Source organism: Colobus angolensis, unplaced genomic scaffold, assembly GCF_000951035.1.
Source record: "Colobus angolensis palliatus isolate OR3802 unplaced genomic scaffold, Cang.pa_1.0 Scaffold361, whole genome shotgun sequence".
NCBI classification, from domain to species: domain Eukaryota; kingdom Metazoa; phylum Chordata; class Mammalia; order Primates; family Cercopithecidae; genus Colobus; species Colobus angolensis.
The window spans coordinates 2,646-25,048 of NW_012116944.1; the positions used below are offsets into that span (position 1 = coordinate 2,646).

General features: G+C 38.7%; 1 protein-coding gene across 1 annotated transcript in view; it reads left to right on the forward strand.

Annotated features, from left to right (window-relative positions):
- Positions 1–19,901: 19,901 nt before the first annotated feature.
- ANK3 (ankyrin 3, node of Ranvier (ankyrin G)) overlaps positions 19,902–22,403 on the forward strand; it is a 272,063-nt gene continuing 269,561 nt past the window's right edge. The window contains exon 1 of the mRNA XM_011953463.1: positions 19,902–20,065. Coding sequence (XP_011808853.1) covers positions 20,030–20,065 — 36 coding nt within the window. The 5' untranslated portion in view covers positions 19,902–20,029. The remainder of the gene's footprint in view (positions 20,066–22,403) is intronic.

The following is a 22,403-nucleotide window of genomic DNA, read 5'->3' on the forward strand; positions in this document are numbered from 1 at the left end:
CAGTTTGGCCTCTTGATGGCTGTCAATCATGGAGCTACAAAGTCCACCGTCTACCAAGACAAGGCTGGGGAGAACTAGAGCAAACTGCTGAGAAAATGCCCAGCTCTAGGCCATAGCTGTGGCTCTGATGCAGCCAGTTGTTGCTACATGGAAATGAAGGCGTAGCTTTGCTTAAAACATCTGATTTTTGAAAGAAGAGGCAAAAATCTGAACTCATATAAAATCTCTTCATTTGTGAATATTGGAAATTAATTAGTTTTTTTTTTTTTTTTAAATAACCCTAATAAAGATTGTATTTAAGGGAGATGTGGGACCTGTTAACAACCTGTGTGACTTTGAACGAGTTGTTTTTCCCGTATGGATTCATTATCAGGAAAATTGGGACCCACTGACTATGAGGACCCATCTAGGCCCAAGATTCAATGTTGGATAGTTGGAAGCCAAGAAAGAATTGCTATGACTTGACAAGGTCTGTAGGTAAGAGGACTGTGTCCACCTTGCCAAACCCCTTTAATGTAGGAACAGAGCATGTGCCATGTCTACCTCTCTGGATCATCAGTAAATACATCAATAAGGAGTAGACATTTCTAGCATTCAACAGTCATTTATCAAGAGCTTTCACTGTGCCAAGCCCTGTACCAGTCACCATCCTTCAGGCCTCTTTATGTTGATGAGGAGATTTGTTATTTCTAGCTCTGACATTCGGGCACCCAGCCCAGCACTGGTCTCAGAACAAGGGCTCAATAATACATATGTAACAAACCTGCACGTTGTGTACATGTACCATAGAACATAAAGTGTAATAAAAAAAATGGTAATAATTGTTGGTTTTTTTCTCCTCCTTCCCTGAAGCTGCTCCCATGGAGAACTCCTCTAGAACTCATTTTGCTTGACTTCTTCCCTTGGCCTAGGATATGTTTATCTTTCTTTAGCAATTTTAACTACTCTCAAAAGCCAGCTCACATCTATCCTCTTTTATTTCTGCCCACAACTCTGAACTCTGCTTGCTCACATTCATTTACATATTAATTGAGCATCTACTATGTTCCTGGTACTGCTCACAAGATGAACAAAAGCTCTGCTTCTAAGAACTAAAATTCTACGGGGCTGGAGGCAAGGAGGAAACAAACTATGAACCAGTAATAAGTGAGAAATTGATCAAATGGTATTACCTGGAAAATAAGGGTGATGTGGTAGTTATTTCAGACCTACTTTAGATTGAGTGGCCAGGAAAGGCCCCTCTCAGGAGGCAATATATATTCTGTGACCTATTGATAAGAAGAAAGCAGCCTTGAAAGACCTGGAGGAAGACAGCATTCCAGGTGGAGGGAACTGCAAATTCAAAATCCCTGAGGGAGGAATACAACTGCCTTTAGGAGGAATATATAAGAAGTCAGTCTGTCTGGAGCATAAATTAGAGGCAGAGGGGAGAAGGTACTAGGTGAGACCAGACCAGAGAATTTGGTCAGGTATAAAAAGAAAACAAGGAAGTTTTATTCCCCCATTTCCCCAATTGGAGTAAAAATTTCTAGAGGAACTAGGACTATTCTATCTTTTTTTTTTTCTTGGCTTCCATACTATTTAGTTAATTGACTGAATATGAGGAACTCACTAATCATTTAGTATTTAGTGTAGCAAAGTAGGGTTACATTTCAGTGGTTTGACTTAGGAATATTCAGAAGGGGTGGGCTACATCTAACAGCCTAGTAGGTTTGAACAGCCCTTTCTTGATGGCTATTTCAGCAGTAACCATCTGAGGACAGAGTTTCATTCCTTGCTTCTTCGTTCATCTGTGTGCTATTTCATTGCATGTTATTTTGACCCAGTAGCCAACAGCCCTCTAATATGGTTTAGGGGATAAAGAAGCGGGCAGAGGGGCACTTCCACAAGTCTTTGTAATTGAACCACCACCCACCAGAAGATGGTTTTTCTCCACTAAGTCTGGCATTTTAATGAGAGAAGTTCTTTTTGTTTCCTATCTCTGATAACTGACTCCTCCCCAATCCCCCTTCATCCTTTGCCTGAGAGAGATTAAAGGTGGCTGGAATGCAGGCTGGAGTCATTAAGTGTTCTCTCCCTTAAAACGAAACACATGACATACGCCAGTCCTTTCTGCGGAGTAGTGGACTGTCATGTGACTTGCTCCACTTGACCTTTTGATTTATAGAGTTGAAGAAAAGGGCATTGCAGAGAGGGGTGATGAATGAAGGTATTTAGTTCTACCTCCTTTTTGAATTTCTGGGAAAAAATTCAGTAGAAAGGAGGTAACTTCAATAATTATATTATTTCTATACATTTTAGACATTGGGAGTTACTTGTGTTAGAATTGATTGCAGATCTGTCTGGCATAGGCATCACGGCTCCTAAGTCTAGATTTTCTTCTTAATGTACCATCACATTGATTTATTAATTTGTTCTCTTCCTGCCTCCTGAACTTTTGTTAATATATGCATTTTTAGTTCCTTGCATTAGACTATTATTTACTCTCTTTTCTCATGTATTCGAATCATACATAATTTTGTTCAAAGAATAATTTTCTGGAATAATAGTGCTTTTCATTCATATAATAAATGCATGTGTATATTTGTTTATTACAAAAGCAGTGCCTGGAAATAGGATCTAAGTTTGTTCCTTTTATTTGTGGATGAAGATCTGTCTTCCATAAATAAAACTTGGAATAAAAGCATTGCAATTAGAATAAAATAATTATTGAAGATTCTTGGAAACCTAGGGGTGCGTGTACACATGTGTATCTGTTTTGCTCATGAAATGAATTTTTAAAAAACTGTGGTATGGCACAGTGGCTCAAACCTATATTCCCAACACTCTGGGAGGCCGAGGCAGGAGGATCTCTTCAGATCAGGAGTTTGACACCAACCTGGGCAACATAGCTAGACCACATCTCTACAAAAAATAAAAAATTAGCTAGGTATAGTGGCACATAACTGTAGTCCTAGCTATTTGGGAAGCTGAAGCAGGAAGATTACTTGAGTCCAAGAGTTTGAGGTTACAGTGAGCTGTGATCACACAACTGCACTCTAGCCTGGGTAACAGAGTGAGAGCCTGTCTTAAAAAAAAAAAAAAAAGAGGGAGAGAAAGAAAAGAATTTGATTTCACTGATATATGCCTGATAAAATGCCAGTTATAAAACTGCTAACTGCTTGATTCTGGGATGATTGATTTTACGTACCTAACCCTTATTCCTTTGTTTCATACCTTTGTTTTTGTTTGTTTGTTTTCCTGATGCTTTAAATAGAGAATTTTTAAAGGGATTAGTATATTTCTACAGTTGTTTCTTCTTTAATCACAAGTATTTTAAAGAGTATGTTAATTTTCAAACTGCAGACAAAACTACCTATTGCAAGTTATTCCAACCTTCTTATTCATCTCCAGAGATGTGTGTTGGTGTCATAGTTTCAGAACACCCTCCTGGAGTAACGTGTCAATGTCAAATGCACAACTGTAAGCTCGTCAACTTTAAAGGTCTTGTTCTTCGGCTAATCAAATCCCACAGAGTTCATTACATTTTCAAAATCCTTCAAGCCCTTATTATGCATGACAGCAGAAACGCAGTCAATTTCATCTAGCTAAGAATATTATTCAATGGAGCCCCTCAGAGAAGGGGAAAAAAGTAATCATTTCATAATCAATTCTGAGTTTTTCATGCTTCACATTTATATATTCAAGAGCGTATGAAATAATGAAGAAATATCTCATCATTGTGTTTCTTCAGGCTACACTGAACACAGCTTTGATTGTCCAGAAATAAAGTGGCTTTCCTAATGTGATTTGGGCTTCTAAAAATCAGCATGCTTTCATCATTAAGGGACAGCACCTTTTATGTGTTAGCTGTAACGTGTGCAGGTGTCAAGAACACACATATGAAATCCTGAAGGCATTATTATTGCACAAGATTTGTTCTTTTGTGTCTTTTCTTATTTCTACTGGCCTCATTTGCATCTAGGGCCATTTGCAAAAGTTAAGGAAGGGGAGCAGGGTAGAATGTGTGAATTCAACTATTCTAATTCTCCTGGATTACAAGATTTTGAGGGAATGTGGTAGTGGAGCTCAGGCAGGAGAGGTACTTTGAATGTGAGTAGGAAGTTATGAACTCAGTGGGAAAACCAGCACCCGAAGCAAAAGTTCCCCCAGGCATCCAGTGCCGGGGAGTTATGACTGCTTTCTATTAGGGATAAACCAGGCCTCCTGGGGGCTCAGTAAAGTCATCATTCCCACCTTAGAATCAGCTATATTAGTAAAAGCAGCCTCCAAGGTAACTGTCATGTGCCCCTGCCTGGACAGAGTATCGCTGGGTTTTGGATAGTAGGGGCTGAGGACCTGAAGGATGGGAGAGAAAATGCAGTTGGAAACAGCCTCCCTAACCGCTTTCCCTCTTCCCTTCCCTCAGCTTGTTGAGTCCCTGACCTCGTGGTCCGCACAACAGACATCCAACACCAGATTCCGGTCAGGCACAGTGGTTCACATCTGTAATCCCAGCAATTTGGGAGGTCAAGGCAGGCAGATCACCTGATGTCAGGAGTTTGAAACCAGCCTTGCCAACATGGTGAAACCCCGTCTCTACTAAAAATATAAAAGTTAGCCGGGAATGGTGGTGCACACCTGTAGTCCCAGCTACGCGGGAAGCTGAAAGGTGGAGGTTGCAGTGAGCCGAGATTGCACCATAGCACTCCAGCCTGGGCAACAGAACGAGATTCCATCTATAAAAAAAAAAAAAAAAAAAAGCCAGATTCCATCCAAAGTCAAGGGTCTCCTGTCAAGGCTGGGTCTCTAAACTTTTCTTTAATCCTTTATCTTATCTGTTATCTTGGCTGATAAAGGAAAGTAGAATATGTTCTAATGAAGATCATAGGAAATATTGAATACAGCCAATCTAGATTAATTGGCTGCTTAAAAGCTTCCTTGTAGATTAGATCATTTGCCCTCTTACAAACTCAATGAGCTGCTTTTTCCATGTGTTCCTTTGAATAATGTCTGTGTCATGGCCTCAGTTTGAAAGAAGGGAGAAAACAAGAAAAAGGGCACATTTTGTTACTACAAGTTTTTAGGAGTCACATCAGTGATGTAAATGCTGTTGTCACATTTTCTTTTATAAAAAGCATTTCCTATTTTTCCTAAATATTGAACAGAGCAAATTATATAGAATCCAGGTCCTGGGGCTCAGCGTTTCATGTGTGACACACAAAGAGAAGCTAGAGAGGATGTTAATGCTTTAAATTATTACATGAAAAGATAGTAGGTTTTTTTTTTTCATACAAAGCTAATGGGTAAGTGGACTCTTCTGGGGCATATGTGGTTTCTACCATTTTTTTAATCTCAGGATCACACAGCATTCTAGGTTCATGGGAGTCCACAGCCTTTCATTTAAAAGTACACTGTAGGCCAGACATAGAAGCTTATGTCTATAATCCCAGCACTTTGGGAGGCCAAGGCAGGAGGATTGCTTGAGCTCAAGAGTTTGAGACCATCCAGGGCAACTTAGCAAGACCTCATCTCTACTAAAAATACAAAAACTAGCCGGGCGAGGTGGCGGGCGCCTGTAGTCCCAGCTACTCAGGAGGCTGAGACGGGAGAATGGCGTGAACCCGGGAGGCGGAGTTTGCAGTGAGTTGAGATCCGGCCACTGCACTCCAGCCTGGGCGACAGAGCGAGACTCTGTCTCAAAAAATAAAATAAAATAAACACACAGTAATATAAAAATACTTTCAAGAAGAATTTACGTAAAAACATAATATTCTAGGAAATATAAAAGCAATGTCAAGTTGGGAATCTATTCTGTTTATCAGAAGAAGAACCCATAGCTGCTACTTATTTATGCACTTACACTTTTTATCCCCTCTATCTCTGGCCCTGCAGTTCTGTTTTAAACCCATGTAGACCCTCTCCTAACCCCTACCATCCTGTATAGCGCTAGGCCACACTAGGAAAGAATAAAAGGGTGGATAATGGGCTGTGTAAACTGGAAAATTCCACTCTAATGCAAAGTACCATGAGAAAGTGAAATATATCATTATTTGTCTACATTTCTGTAATTTGTAATTGTGTGATATCAGAGGTCTAAGCCAATGGAAGAGCTTTACCTTTAGACTTGAAATCATGTGAATTTTAACATAGCTCTCAGATCCAGAACACAAGGTTTTACCTTTTAGATCTGCCCTTCATAGTTTATGTCCAGTTTTTTAAATTAGTTGCCAATATATAATAACTGGAGAGTGGCATTTTAAAACATCCAGATTTACAGCCTTTCTTGAACTGTTAGAAGATCCACATTCTTGAACCTGTCAACTTGAGCCAGGTGTGTGCTGTCCTCCTCGAACGGAGTTTGTACCTTCACTCCTCAGCTTCTACACTTTCTGCATAAAACTTTCCCCATTTGGTGAAAGTGAAGCTCATGTTTTCCGTTCCAATTATGCTTTTACAGTTGTATATTCATGGGATTGTTTCACAGAAATATGCTTATTCTCTTTTCAGTGAGTCATGTACTACTCATATAACACAGATTTCCAGAAGTGTGCCCTCATTTGCATTTCCTGCCTGGCCTAGACCTCACTCTATTTACATAACATAATTGAAAAATTGCTATTTTAAGGGTTAATCTCGTTAACTCCTGTTGAGATTAATGTTCTGCAAACTCTCTCCAGTATAACACAATATAGTAAAGAGCCCTTGAGTGATTTGCTTGTAAAATGAATAACAGTGACTTTTTACAGTATGGTGAAAATTAACTGGGAAAATGAATGCAAAATACTTAGTGCAGTACCTGGAATATATTGTCCATATTTAGTTAATAGCATTAGCATTATGCATTCCTGTCTACACTAAAAAGAGTAACTAGACATCACTTGATGAAAGCTAAGACATTTGAAAATTTTTGCTTTTTAACTTGATTCTCTCAAAATATCCTCCTAATCAGAATCACCACTGTAGTAAATGTTATTTCAATCACTCAAAAAATATTTACTGAACACCACAGTAAGAAGAGTGCACACTCTAGCAGGGAGATGGAGAATAAACTACTAGAGATACATATTAATTCAGACAGAGATAAGAGCCAGTAAGCAAAAAATAAATAAAAAATAAAAATAAAGCAGAAACAAAACAGAGGCAGGGGCAAGGGTAATGGGTGATGCAGGCTGGAGGTGCTATTTTTTTTTAGCTAAGTTATTCAGGATAAATCTCTCTGACAAGGTTACAGATGAGATATTATCATCAATTAGAGGTGATGTATAAACTTTGTTCAATGTCAACTGTTGGACTATTTATTCTTGTGTTTCATTTGGGACTTTTTGTTTTTGCTAAACATTTCTGTAAATATCGAGGATGTTAAGATAGCTGAGCTTCATGAACTTGGTTTGAAACTGGAGAAAAGAATATTTTATGAAAGTGCTGGTAGTTGCAGGATAGCCAAGTACAGGAAAAGACCAATTGAAGATTCAAGAAAATAGAGTGATTGATGACTGAAGTTAAGGAGGAAATGAGTGGCCCTGGAGGACAGGCAAAGAGATAAGCCGTGGACAGCAGAAGATCTATATGTTCCAGCTCATCGTTTCCTGCAGGAAAGACAAACCAATGATATCATGAAGTCAGCACTTTTTCCTTACTCACGGCACAAAATGTTATCTACCTGAGTCAAGTGAGGCTCTTTTTTTTTTTAATCCCAATTATATTTTACAATATTACATTCACATAGTTCTCATAAATATGCTTATTCCTTTTCCTGTGACTCATATATTACTCAGAAGTTACTGGCTTCCTTTAACTTCAACTGAAGCTCCAAACTCTCTTGAGGATATCTCTGACAGTGGTGTTGACCCTAACAAAGTTGCAGCTCATGTTATCCCCAGGGCCCTGGGAGTAAGCGCCATTTCCCCACTAGATGTGCTCAGTTCTGTTCTGGTCAGTTCTGCAGACATATCTCAGGTATTGTGTGCTCTGTGAAAAAGAAGCAAAGGTGAAGAGGATGCCTGTCGCTAAAGATTAACCATAGCTACTGGGACTGGCCTTCTCAGCAAGAGCCCCAACCTATTTTGCACACTGGGGAGGCCCCAGGTGTCTTCAGTTTGGCCTCTTGATGGCTGTCAATCATGGAGCTACAAAGTCCACCGTCTACCAAGACAAGGCTGGGGAGAACTAGAGCAAACTGCTGAGAAAATGCCCAGCTCTAGGCCATAGCTGTGGCTCTGATGCAGCCAGTTGTTGCTACATGGAAATGAAGGCGTAGCTTTGCTTAAAACATCTGATTTTTGAAAGAAGAGGCAAAAATCTGAACTCATATAAAATCTCTTCATTTGTGAATATTGGAAATTAATTAGTTTTTTTTTTTTTTTTAAATAACCCTAATAAAGATTGTATTTAAGGGAGATGTGGGACCTGTTAACAACCTGTGTGACTTTGAACGAGTTGTTTTTCCCGTATGGATTCATTATCAGGAAAATTGGGACCCACTGACTATGAGGACCCATCTAGGCCCAAGATTCAATGTTGGATAGTTGGAAGCCAAGAAAGAATTGCTATGACTTGACAAGGTCTGTAGGTAAGAGGACTGTGTCCACCTTGCCAAACCCCTTTAATGTAGGAACAGAGCATGTGCCATGTCTACCTCTCTGGATCATCAGTAAATACATCAATAAGGAGTAGACATTTCTAGCATTCAACAGTCATTTATCAAGAGCTTTCACTGTGCCAAGCCCTGTACCAGTCACCATCCTTCAGGCCTCTTTATGTTGATGAGGAGATTTGTTATTTCTAGCTCTGACATTCGGGCACCCAGCCCAGCACTGGTCTCAGAACAAGGGCTCAATAATACATATGTAACAAACCTGCACGTTGTGTACATGTACCATAGAACATAAAGTGTAATAAAAAAAATGGTAATAATTGTTGGTTTTTTTCTCCTCCTTCCCTGAAGCTGCTCCCATGGAGAACTCCTCTAGAACTCATTTTGCTTGACTTCTTCCCTTGGCCTAGGATATGTTTATCTTTCTTTAGCAATTTTAACTACTCTCAAAAGCCAGCTCACATCTATCCTCTTTTATTTCTGCCCACAACTCTGAACTCTGCTTGCTCACATTCATTTACATATTAATTGAGCATCTACTATGTTCCTGGTACTGCTCACAAGATGAACAAAAGCTCTGCTTCTAAGAACTAAAATTCTACGGGGCTGGAGGCAAGGAGGAAACAAACTATGAACCAGTAATAAGTGAGAAATTGATCAAATGGTATTACCTGGAAAATAAGGGTGATGTGGTAGTTATTTCAGACCTACTTTAGATTGAGTGGCCAGGAAAGGCCCCTCTCAGGAGGCAATATATATTCTGTGACCTATTGATAAGAAGAAAGCAGCCTTGAAAGACCTGGAGGAAGACAGCATTCCAGGTGGAGGGAACTGCAAATTCAAAATCCCTGAGGGAGGAATACAACTGCCTTTAGGAGGAATATATAAGAAGTCAGTCTGTCTGGAGCATAAATTAGAGGCAGAGGGGAGAAGGTACTAGGTGAGACCAGACCAGAGAATTTGGTCAGGTATAAAAAGAAAACAAGGAAGTTTTATTCCCCCATTTCCCCAATTGGAGTAAAAATTTCTAGAGGAACTAGGACTATTCTATCTTTTTTTTTTTCTTGGCTTCCATACTATTTAGTTAATTGACTGAATATGAGGAACTCACTAATCATTTAGTATTTAGTGTAGCAAAGTAGGGTTACATTTCAGTGGTTTGACTTAGGAATATTCAGAAGGGGTGGGCTACATCTAACAGCCTAGTAGGTTTGAACAGCCCTTTCTTGATGGCTATTTCAGCAGTAACCATCTGAGGACAGAGTTTCATTCCTTGCTTCTTCGTTCATCTGTGTGCTATTTCATTGCATGTTATTTTGACCCAGTAGCCAACAGCCCTCTAATATGGTTTAGGGGATAAAGAAGCGGGCAGAGGGGCACTTCCACAAGTCTTTGTAATTGAACCACCACCCACCAGAAGATGGTTTTTCTCCACTAAGTCTGGCATTTTAATGAGAGAAGTTCTTTTTGTTTCCTATCTCTGATAACTGACTCCTCCCCAATCCCCCTTCATCCTTTGCCTGAGAGAGATTAAAGGTGGCTGGAATGCAGGCTGGAGTCATTAAGTGTTCTCTCCCTTAAAACGAAACACATGACATACGCCAGTCCTTTCTGCGGAGTAGTGGACTGTCATGTGACTTGCTCCACTTGACCTTTTGATTTATAGAGTTGAAGAAAAGGGCATTGCAGAGAGGGGTGATGAATGAAGGTATTTAGTTCTACCTCCTTTTTGAATTTCTGGGAAAAAATTCAGTAGAAAGGAGGTAACTTCAATAATTATATTATTTCTATACATTTTAGACATTGGGAGTTACTTGTGTTAGAATTGATTGCAGATCTGTCTGGCATAGGCATCACGGCTCCTAAGTCTAGATTTTCTTCTTAATGTACCATCACATTGATTTATTAATTTGTTCTCTTCCTGCCTCCTGAACTTTTGTTAATATATGCATTTTTAGTTCCTTGCATTAGACTATTATTTACTCTCTTTTCTCATGTATTCGAATCATACATAATTTTGTTCAAAGAATAATTTTCTGGAATAATAGTGCTTTTCATTCATATAATAAATGCATGTGTATATTTGTTTATTACAAAAGCAGTGCCTGGAAATAGGATCTAAGTTTGTTCCTTTTATTTGTGGATGAAGATCTGTCTTCCATAAATAAAACTTGGAATAAAAGCATTGCAATTAGAATAAAATAATTATTGAAGATTCTTGGAAACCTAGGGGTGCGTGTACACATGTGTATCTGTTTTGCTCATGAAATGAATTTTTAAAAAACTGTGGTATGGCACAGTGGCTCAAACCTATATTCCCAACACTCTGGGAGGCCGAGGCAGGAGGATCTCTTCAGATCAGGAGTTTGACACCAACCTGGGCAACATAGCTAGACCACATCTCTACAAAAAATAAAAAATTAGCTAGGTATAGTGGCACATAACTGTAGTCCTAGCTATTTGGGAAGCTGAAGCAGGAAGATTACTTGAGTCCAAGAGTTTGAGGTTACAGTGAGCTGTGATCACACAACTGCACTCTAGCCTGGGTAACAGAGTGAGAGCCTGTCTTAAAAAAAAAAAAAAAAGAGGGAGAGAAAGAAAAGAATTTGATTTCACTGATATATGCCTGATAAAATGCCAGTTATAAAACTGCTAACTGCTTGATTCTGGGATGATTGATTTTACGTACCTAACCCTTATTCCTTTGTTTCATACCTTTGTTTTTGTTTGTTTGTTTTCCTGATGCTTTAAATAGAGAATTTTTAAAGGGATTAGTATATTTCTACAGTTGTTTCTTCTTTAATCACAAGTATTTTAAAGAGTATGTTAATTTTCAAACTGCAGACAAAACTACCTATTGCAAGTTATTCCAACCTTCTTATTCATCTCCAGAGATGTGTGTTGGTGTCATAGTTTCAGAACACCCTCCTGGAGTAACGTGTCAATGTCAAATGCACAACTGTAAGCTCGTCAACTTTAAAGGTCTTGTTCTTCGGCTAATCAAATCCCACAGAGTTCATTACATTTTCAAAATCCTTCAAGCCCTTATTATGCATGACAGCAGAAACGCAGTCAATTTCATCTAGCTAAGAATATTATTCAATGGAGCCCCTCAGAGAAGGGGAAAAAAGTAATCATTTCATAATCAATTCTGAGTTTTTCATGCTTCACATTTATATATTCAAGAGCGTATGAAATAATGAAGAAATATCTCATCATTGTGTTTCTTCAGGCTACACTGAACACAGCTTTGATTGTCCAGAAATAAAGTGGCTTTCCTAATGTGATTTGGGCTTCTAAAAATCAGCATGCTTTCATCATTAAGGGACAGCACCTTTTATGTGTTAGCTGTAACGTGTGCAGGTGTCAAGAACACACATATGAAATCCTGAAGGCATTATTATTGCACAAGATTTGTTCTTTTGTGTCTTTTCTTATTTCTACTGGCCTCATTTGCATCTAGGGCCATTTGCAAAAGTTAAGGAAGGGGAGCAGGGTAGAATGTGTGAATTCAACTATTCTAATTCTCCTGGATTACAAGATTTTGAGGGAATGTGGTAGTGGAGCTCAGGCAGGAGAGGTACTTTGAATGTGAGTAGGAAGTTATGAACTCAGTGGGAAAACCAGCACCCGAAGCAAAAGTTCCCCCAGGCATCCAGTGCCGGGGAGTTATGACTGCTTTCTATTAGGGATAAACCAGGCCTCCTGGGGGCTCAGTAAAGTCATCATTCCCACCTTAGAATCAGCTATATTAGTAAAAGCAGCCTCCAAGGTAACTGTCATGTGCCCCTGCCTGGACAGAGTATCGCTGGGTTTTGGATAGTAGGGGCTGAGGACCTGAAGGATGGGAGAGAAAATGCAGTTGGAAACAGCCTCCCTAACCGCTTTCCCTCTTCCCTTCCCTCAGCTTGTTGAGTCCCTGACCTCGTGGTCCGCACAACAGACATCCAACACCAGATTCCGGTCAGGCACAGTGGTTCACATCTGTAATCCCAGCAATTTGGGAGGTCAAGGCAGGCAGATCACCTGATGTCAGGAGTTTGAAACCAGCCTTGCCAACATGGTGAAACCCCGTCTCTACTAAAAATATAAAAGTTAGCCGGGAATGGTGGTGCACACCTGTAGTCCCAGCTACGCGGGAAGCTGAAAGGTGGAGGTTGCAGTGAGCCGAGATTGCACCATAGCACTCCAGCCTGGGCAACAGAACGAGATTCCATCTATAAAAAAAAAAAAAAAAAAAAGCCAGATTCCATCCAAAGTCAAGGGTCTCCTGTCAAGGCTGGGTCTCTAAACTTTTCTTTAATCCTTTATCTTATCTGTTATCTTGGCTGATAAAGGAAAGTAGAATATGTTCTAATGAAGATCATAGGAAATATTGAATACAGCCAATCTAGATTAATTGGCTGCTTAAAAGCTTCCTTGTAGATTAGATCATTTGCCCTCTTACAAACTCAATGAGCTGCTTTTTCCATGTGTTCCTTTGAATAATGTCTGTGTCATGGCCTCAGTTTGAAAGAAGGGAGAAAACAAGAAAAAGGGCACATTTTGTTACTACAAGTTTTTAGGAGTCACATCAGTGATGTAAATGCTGTTGTCACATTTTCTTTTATAAAAAGCATTTCCTATTTTTCCTAAATATTGAACAGAGCAAATTATATAGAATCCAGGTCCTGGGGCTCAGCGTTTCATGTGTGACACACAAAGAGAAGCTAGAGAGGATGTTAATGCTTTAAATTATTACATGAAAAGATAGTAGGTTTTTTTTTTTCATACAAAGCTAATGGGTAAGTGGACTCTTCTGGGGCATATGTGGTTTCTACCATTTTTTTAATCTCAGGATCACACAGCATTCTAGGTTCATGGGAGTCCACAGCCTTTCATTTAAAAGTACACTGTAGGCCAGACATAGAAGCTTATGTCTATAATCCCAGCACTTTGGGAGGCCAAGGCAGGAGGATTGCTTGAGCTCAAGAGTTTGAGACCATCCAGGGCAACTTAGCAAGACCTCATCTCTACTAAAAGTTAAAAAAAAAAAAAAAAAAATAGCCAGGCATAGTGGCAAACACCTGTATTCCCAGCTACTTAGGAGACTGAGGTGGGAGAGTTGCTTGAGCCCTGGAGGATGAGGCTGTGGTAAGCTGTGATCGTGCCACTGTGCTCTGGCCTGGGTGACAGACTGGGACTCTGTCTCTATTAAAAAAATAACAAAAAATTTAAAACCACATCATGAGGACACAACTACCAAACCCATGGTTCTGGATCAGTGGTCAGAAAACTTTCTCTGGTAAGTAATATTTTAGGTTTTGTTGGCCATACAGTCTCTGACAACTGCTATCTCTGTCATTGTAGTGTGACATCTGCCATAGACAATTTGTAAACAAATGACCATTGCTGTGTTCCAATAGAACTTTATTTGTGGACACTGAAATTTGAATGGCATATGATTTTCTCGTTAGAATATTTTTCTTCTTTGGATTTTTTTCAACCATTTAAAAATGTGAAAGCTGGGCAGAGCATGGTGGCTTATGCCTAAATCCCAGCTCTTTGGGAGCCTGAAGGGGGTGGATCACTTGAGGCCAGAAGTTTGAGACCAGTCTAGGCAACATAGACCCTGTCTCTACAAAAAATTTCAAAAATTAGATGGATATGGCAGCTCACACCTACTACTCGGGAGGCCAAGGCAGGAGGACCACTCATAAATACCCTAAGTCTCTATGCTTATTCACGGAATACAGTTATGAATTCTAGACACAGCAAGATCAACTCACAATGTGTCATCATACAATCACTTTGGGCTTTTCTTCATCTAAAAAATGATGAGGTTCAACACTTTTACACTGCTGGTGGGAATGTAAATTAATACAATCACTATGGAAAACAGTAAGGAGATTCCTTAAAGAACTAAAAATAGAACTATCATTCAATCCAACAATCCCACTACTGGGTATCTACCCAAAGGAAAAGAAGTCATTATATGAAAAAGACATGCACACACGTGTTTATATCAGCACAATTCACAATTGCAAAGATATGGAACCAACCTAAATGCCCATCGGCCAAAAAGTGGATAAAGAAAATGTTATATATATATATATCATGTGTATGTATGTGTATATATATACGCACATACACCATGGAATACTACTCAGCCATAAAAAGAAGTGAAATAATGTTTTTTGCAGCAACTTGGATGAAGGTAGAGGCCATTATTGTAAGTGAAGTAACTCAAGAATGGAAAACCAAATATCAAATGTTCTCACTTATAAGTGAGAGCTAAGCTATGATGGACACAAAGGTTTAAGAGTGACATAATGGACTTTGGGGACTCAGTGGGGAAAGTTGAGAGGGAGTGAGAAAGACTACAAATTGGGTACAGTGTATACTGCTTGGCTGATGGGTGCACCAAAATCTCAGAAACCACTGCTAAATAGCTTATCAATGTAACCAAAAACCACCTTTACTCCAAAAACCATGGAAATAATTAAAAAGGTTGGGGTTTGGTTAAATGGGCTCTGAGGTTATGTGATGTCTTCAGTTTATTTTCTGTGAAAAAAAAATGTATTTTTACGTATTGACTTTCCTCGAGGCAAGGCATATTGTTGTCATCCATCAAATGAGATGGAAAATGTTAACGCCATATCCCACTGTGAATGCAGCACTTTCAGACCATCCACCAGAGTCCCGGCTCAGGCTCCACCAGCCTCCCCATCTGCCTGGACTCACCCTTTGGGGAATTCAGCTTCTGCCTCCATCTCCTTTTGCTGCTGCATTATCTTTGAGATGAGTGACAATAGTTTGAGAAACAAAACATCCTGGCCTGGGGGTGGGTTGAAAGACACAATTATGGGAATTATTAGTCTTCTTATTTCATATAATTGCAGCATGTTTTTCTCTCAAGAGCACCACAGAAAGGTTGAAGGAGTAGGGATTATTTATCCTGGAGTGGGGAAGGCTGTGGGGAGGGAAATGACTGAGTAACAGCATGGAGTGTTTAAAAAGATGATAACCAACTGCTGTCTCTTCTCACTAAAGACAGAGATTAAGAAATTGATAGCAAAGGTCTAAATTAAATGTGAGGAGTCATATCTTGCCAGTAAGCATGATTAAACTCGCAAGCAAGTTCCTAGGGGAGGTCTCGGTAGGACACGTGTCCTAGGAGGACACGAATGCCCTGCCTAGAGCCAGACGTCTTATTTTCTGGTTTTTGTTGCTGGCACTAAGGTCTGCCTACAAGATCTGAGGGACAGACCCCTCAGGCCTGGACTCCTCGCCCCCAGCATTTTGATAAAGCAAAGGTGCTCCACACAGACATAAAGAACAGACCAAAAAACGCAGCAATTGCCATCAGAACAAAATCTGCAGCTTCAGGGAAGTTAGCTGAGCTTGGGGTGTGTCCTGGAAGTTTATGGAAGAGTTTGATCTCAATTGGGTAAAGCCGGGCATGGGGATAGTGAAGACTTTTTAAGCCAGCCTGACCTCCAGAGCATCAACTCATGGCATTTCTTCCCTTTCTATCTCCCCCACCCACTGTGTCTACCGCAGGCAGATCAGATTTGCTATATTCGGGAGAGGACTGGCTCCACCTTACTGTGTGTCCATTGAGAAACAGGCACAGAGCAAGCAGGGTGATGGTTTTCCAGGCTTGCCTGCCGAAGCATAGTTTCCAGCACATACTAAGTGCCTACCCTATGCATGGTGATTGTATACATAAATGAATGAAGCAGAGGTGGGAAAGAGGAGAGGGGCAGTGAATAATGAACAACCTGTAACTGGAACTCCAGATTTTGATATGCAGTCTCTCAGTTCACAAACAGTGGCAACTAATTTCAATATTTTTTCCATTTTTATCAAGGTAAAATTGACGAATAAAAATTGTATATATTTAAAGTATGTAACTATGTAACTCTTTTTTTTTTTTTTGAGACAGAGCCTCACTCTGTCACCCAGGCTAGAGTGTGATGGCACAATCACGGCTCACTGCAACCTCCGCCTCTGGGGTTCAAGTGATGCTTCTGCCTCAGCCTCCTGAGTAGCTGGGATTGCAGGTGCGCACCGCCACACCCTGCTAATTTTTGTATTTTTAGTAGAGACAGGGTTTCACCATGTTGGCAAGGCTGGTCTTGAACTCCTGGCCTCAGGTGATCCACCCACCTCAACCTCTCAAAGTGCTGAGATTACACGCATAAGCCACCGCCCGCAGCCAGTGCTTTGACATACATATCATTGTAAAATAATCATCACAGTCAAGCTAATTAATATCTGTCACCTTTTATAGTTTTTTTTTCACTGTGTCTGTGTGTGTGTTGCGAACAATTAAGATCTACCCTTTCAGCAAATTTCAAATATAATAAAGCATGGTTAACTATATTCACATTACTGTGTATTAAGTCTCCAGAACTCATTCATTTTTCATTAACTGAAACTTTGTACCCCTTGACCAACATCTTCCCATTTTCCCTTCTACTCCTAGCCCTTCTACTCTCTCTTTCTGTAGACCTGACTTTTTTCAATTCCTCATATAAATGGGATCATGCAATGTTTGTTTTTCTGTGTTTGGCTAATTTCACTTAGCCTAATGTCCTCCATGTTCATCCATGTGGTCACAAATGGCAGGATTTATCTCTCTTTATGATCAAATAGTGTTTAATTATATATATGTGTGTGTGTGTGTGTGTGTGTGTGTGTGTGTATACCACATTTTATTTATTCATTAGTCAACAGACAATTTAGTTGTCTTGTGTGTCTTGGCTATTATGAATAATGCTGCACCAAACACAGGAGTGCAAATATCTCTTTGAGGTACTGATTTTATTTCCTTGGCAATATACCCAGTAGTGGGGTGCTGAATCATAAGGTAGTTCTGTTTTAAATTTTTCAAGAAACTTCCATACTGTTTGCCTTAATGGCCTGAGCTTTTGACGTCATATGCAAAAAAATCGTTGCCCAGATCAATGTTAAGAGAACTTTTGCCTTGTGTTTTCTTCTATAGTTTTGTGGTTTGGGATCTTACATTTAAGCCTATAATCCATTTTGAGTTAATTTTTGTATGTAGTGTTAGATAAAATCCGATTTCATTTTTCTGCATGTGGATATCCAGGTTTCCCAGCACCATTTACTGAGGAGACTATCCTTTCCCCATTGTGCGTTCTTGACACCCTTGCCAAAGATCAATTGACTAGACACACAGATTTGTTTCTGGGCCTTCTATTCTGTCCCATTGTTCTAAATTGTCTGGTTTTTTTTTTGGCTAATACCAGACTGTTTTGATTACATAGCTTTGTAATGTATTTTTAAGCCAGGTAGTCTGATAGCTCCAGCTTTGTTGTTTTTGCTCAAAATTGTTTTGCTAATTCAAATTTATTTTTAAATACTATGGTAGTCAAGAAGATATATGTTTACTATTTGCTGCCAGCGTGTGGCCTTATCTTTAGAATCATGTAGAATTAGATATAAATACTGCCTGTTTACTAGTTGCTGACCTTGGCAAGTTCTTGATCTCTCTGAACTCTAGTTTCTTTCTCACAAACAGAGAAATTGATTCACAACATAGCTGTGAAAGCTAAAATAATGTATGTAAAGAAATTGATATAGTGCCTTGCATGTTTGATAAATATTATTATAATATCTGATATTATAATAGCTGACATAATATATCATATTGATCCATATAAAATTGCTGATATATACTTATTTTTAAACTATAAAAATGGCAGTTTCATATGGTTCAACATAATATTCTGTATAAAATCCTCCCCATCTACATTATTATGACATTATTGCCAATATTAAAGCCTATATACCCATTTCCTAAACACATACTTATGATTCCCCCTTCCCTGCTCTATTTATTCCCATAGAATTTATCACTTTGAACATATTCAACAAGGCATTTATTATGTTTATGGTTTATCATCTGTCTTCCCACATCTGCTGGTGTATATAAGTTTCATTAAAAATGGGGATTTTCTCAGTTTTCTTCATTGTTTTTCCTCCCCCATTGTACCTCAGTGCCTAGAATAATGTCTGGGACTTATTAGGCTGTGTGTAAATTATGTGTTGAGTGAATAGACTTAGACTGATCTCCCTGAAGTTTAACTGAGCCTACCATGGTCACATTCCTTCAAGCCTTAAAGGTTTAAGAGAACTATTGATTAGAACTGTACTAAATAAAATATAAATGCAAGTTGTTAAAATGATGGGTTCTTTAGGGCTCTGATTCTTGTGTGAGAACAGTAAAAAGTTGCCTAAAGAGTTGCATATCTGAAAAGCTGAATTTTATTAGTTTTTTGAAAAAAGCTAAGTAAAAAAGATTTATCTGGGCTGGGTATAGTGGCTCATGCCTGTAATCCCAGCACTTTGGGAGACTGAGGCAGGTAGATCATTTGAGCTCAGAAGTTCGAGACCAGCCTGGCCAACGTGGTGAAACCTTGTCCTTACTAAAAATACAAAAATTAGCCAGGCGTGGTGGTGGGCACCTGTAGTCCCAGCTTCTCAGGAGACTAAGGCAGGAGAATTGCCTGAACCAGGGAAGCAGAGGTTGCGGTGAGCCGAGATCCTGCCACTGCACTCCAGCCTGGGTGACAGAGTGAGACTGTCTCCACAAAAAAAAAAAAAAAAAAAAAAGTATATTTTGTGTGTGTGTATATATATATATATATATATATAGGAAGTATTCAATATATCTCGGAAGTATTCAATGAATTGTTGTTTTTTTTTTCTCTTCCCCTGGCTATACACATGAGTTTGGCATAGTGCTGTATTTTTAAAAAGATGATCACCAGTTGCATTTGCCCTTTGATAAAAGGAAATTGATTTAGTAAAGTAACTCTCCTCGGCAGTAAAGTATGCCCTCAGAGTGTGCATGTGTATGTGTGTGAGTGTGTATATAACTGTAGATATACATGTCTACGCAGACATATATTCATTAGAAAAGCCAATACAGGGAAGGAAATTAAAAGTTTAAAAAGTCCAATAGTAAAAGTCAAACTGACTGGATTCCAGAAAGTCAGAGGAGAAAATGGTGGTATTGTGTTTAGAAGGAATGTCAGAGTAGCGTGCCTACAGAGGAAAGTGCTGATAAGCAGAATGACAAAAGCTGGTCTCATGAGTAATTCCAAGCAGCCAGAAAGCCAGGATACAATCCCCAGCTGATTGCCCTGCTATTCTCGGTATTCCACGTATCATGACTAAATCCACAGAGCCAATATGGTAAGTCGTGGGGAATTCTGGGAGGTACTATGCTGTTTGTAAGGGCCCAAGCGGATTCTGTACTCTTGTCTGCCCCGCCCACCCCCCATTTAAATACTCTAGTTAGTTGCTTCTGACCAGCTCCTACCTCCTTCCTGGGAAGTGGGGGAAACCTTTACATTTCCGAAGGCAGATATTTTTAGATGTGAATCTCTGTCCAAAGTGTTAACTAATTGAGTTATCAGGTTTCTTACTTGGCCACAGGGAATGGCAGTGGAAGAGGGAGAGAGCTTCCCAGAACAAGTAAGCATTTACAGCTTCTAAATGAAATGTGCTTTCCTTATAGAAGTTCTGTTTTGCCCTGAATAGTTGTGCCTTTTAAAACATGTTTGTTGCTGAGTAGGAAGGAAATTAACCTGTTTGCACCATGGATCACTTGAGTTAAATATGTGTAGGACAATGGACTGTCCTTTCTTTCTGTTTTGTTCCGATCTGAACTCTAGATACGTTTTGCCTGTGATGTAATTTGGAGTGAGTTCAGCTAAGGCCTGCCTTAAGAGGATGCATAACAAAATACAAAAAGACAGGGGGCAATTAGGAGTGCAGGAAAAGCCTGGCAAATCCAAGAGTGTACAAAGGTTTACATGGTTGCACTTTTTTCAAGAGAAATCCGACAGCTTTAAAATTCAGCTTTTTCTGATATATTAATTACAATGGGCAATACGGAATTTTACAGTTGGGGGAGAAAATATAGAATTAAAATTTGTTTTTGAAACTCATATAAATGGTAGATGAAGGATGTAATTAGAAGTTGGAAAATGTGATTTTATTTCTATCTTAATAGAGTTGCAGATAGATATAAATAAGTCATCTTGTTTAATAATTTTCGAGAATTGGTATAGTAAGCCATTGCCTCCTTAAGGTATACTATATAGATAAAGGGAGTAAATATTTGCTTTATGTCTGTGAAGTTTTGAAGTATTTGATATTGAGGGATTCACCTAATGCTATGTAGATCATGGTATAGTTGAAAATTTTCATGTGATCTCTTGTTTCTACCTGTATCCTTTCATCTAACTGTGCGATGTTATACAGTTAACATCAGTGTATCTAACTCTGAGAACACCTTAGATTGCTGAATATTGTGTTTAAACATTTAGTGAAATAGTCATAATGACTAGAATGAGACATCATAAAAATGAGGACATTGTTGCTTGTTCTAATATCAGGTGGACAGACGTGCTAATGATTTTGAGAAAACAGCTGTCATTTCACAGTGTTACAAAAAGCAATTTGGAAAACTTACAATTTTTATCTTTATTTTAAATGGATTCAGTTTTCCTCTTTGTACTCTTAAAGACAGACTATTTTTTGCAAAAAGATTAACCTTTCATGACCTTCATGGAATGTGGCAATATTGCATATGTACAATTATGAAATTTTAATCTGAGTGAGATTTTGTAAACATTCTTTGTGTCTCAAAGAAAGACTTTTTAAGGGTAAACTTTGAGATTCATAATAAAGCTATAAGATGAATGCCAGACATTAATGCCAATTGAAATTTACTAGTAATGTAATTAATGCCAATTGAAATGTACTAGTAATGTAAGCATATTGGCAAGTGAGTCCTAAAAATCATGTTATATCACTCTAAAAATGATCAACTTACCCTTCCAAAACTTTTACACTGTACTGTTAAATTATGATGTGTATTCTGTTCCATCAGTTGTGGATTTGAAAACTTTACATATGCATAATCATAAATTACATAGTTAGACAGCTTTGAGAAATACTCATTGCTGGGAAGGGTTTGAGCAATAAGGTTTGCTATAACAAGTCTTAAAGAATATACCTGAAGAGTTCTGGCCTTTTATTAATTAATAAGTTAAAAAAATCTGAGATCCAAAAGGAAAGCCCAAATAAAAGTAGACCATCTTGTTTCTGCCTTCTGTCAGAATATATCAACTAAATGGTGAAAGCATTTGATCTCAGCCCATATGTGCAGTGTTTTCTGTTTTGGTGGGCATGCTGTTTGAAAAACGTGTAATAAAATGACAGACTGAATTTGAAATTATCATGCCCTAAGCAGTAACTCTGGAAGGGTACTGACCCGATACAAATCATATAGAAGTTCCATCACAATAGAGTAGCATATACTATTGCTGTACTGGGTTTTGCTGGAAAATGAAGAAGAATTTTTTCCTCTCCTGCCTTCGTCTCTGACTTGAATGAAAGACGGAACAGTTTATCTGCATGAGCTGAACTATGGATAAAATCCTTGCAAAGAGGGTATAGTAGATAATTGCATTTTCGTGAATGATCATTAATACTTCCTGCTGCTTCTGTCCGGCTTGTGGTTTTTACAGTATTGTTTAGGGATTTTCTGTATGGAAGAACTAGAACTAGTTTTGACGTAAATCATTGATGAAAAGTTAACTTTAAAGTTTAACTCTTCAATAATGCTCATGAAAAAAACCTAGACTTTAATATTGAACAAAACCCAAATGTAATCCAATTTTAATGTACATTTTAGAGGTAGCTCATAATAAGATCCCTCAATAGCAACTGATGTGCATTAATTTTAAATCCTGTGACATTATCCTATAATGCCAAATAGAAAATCTTTGAACTCGGCTGTTTC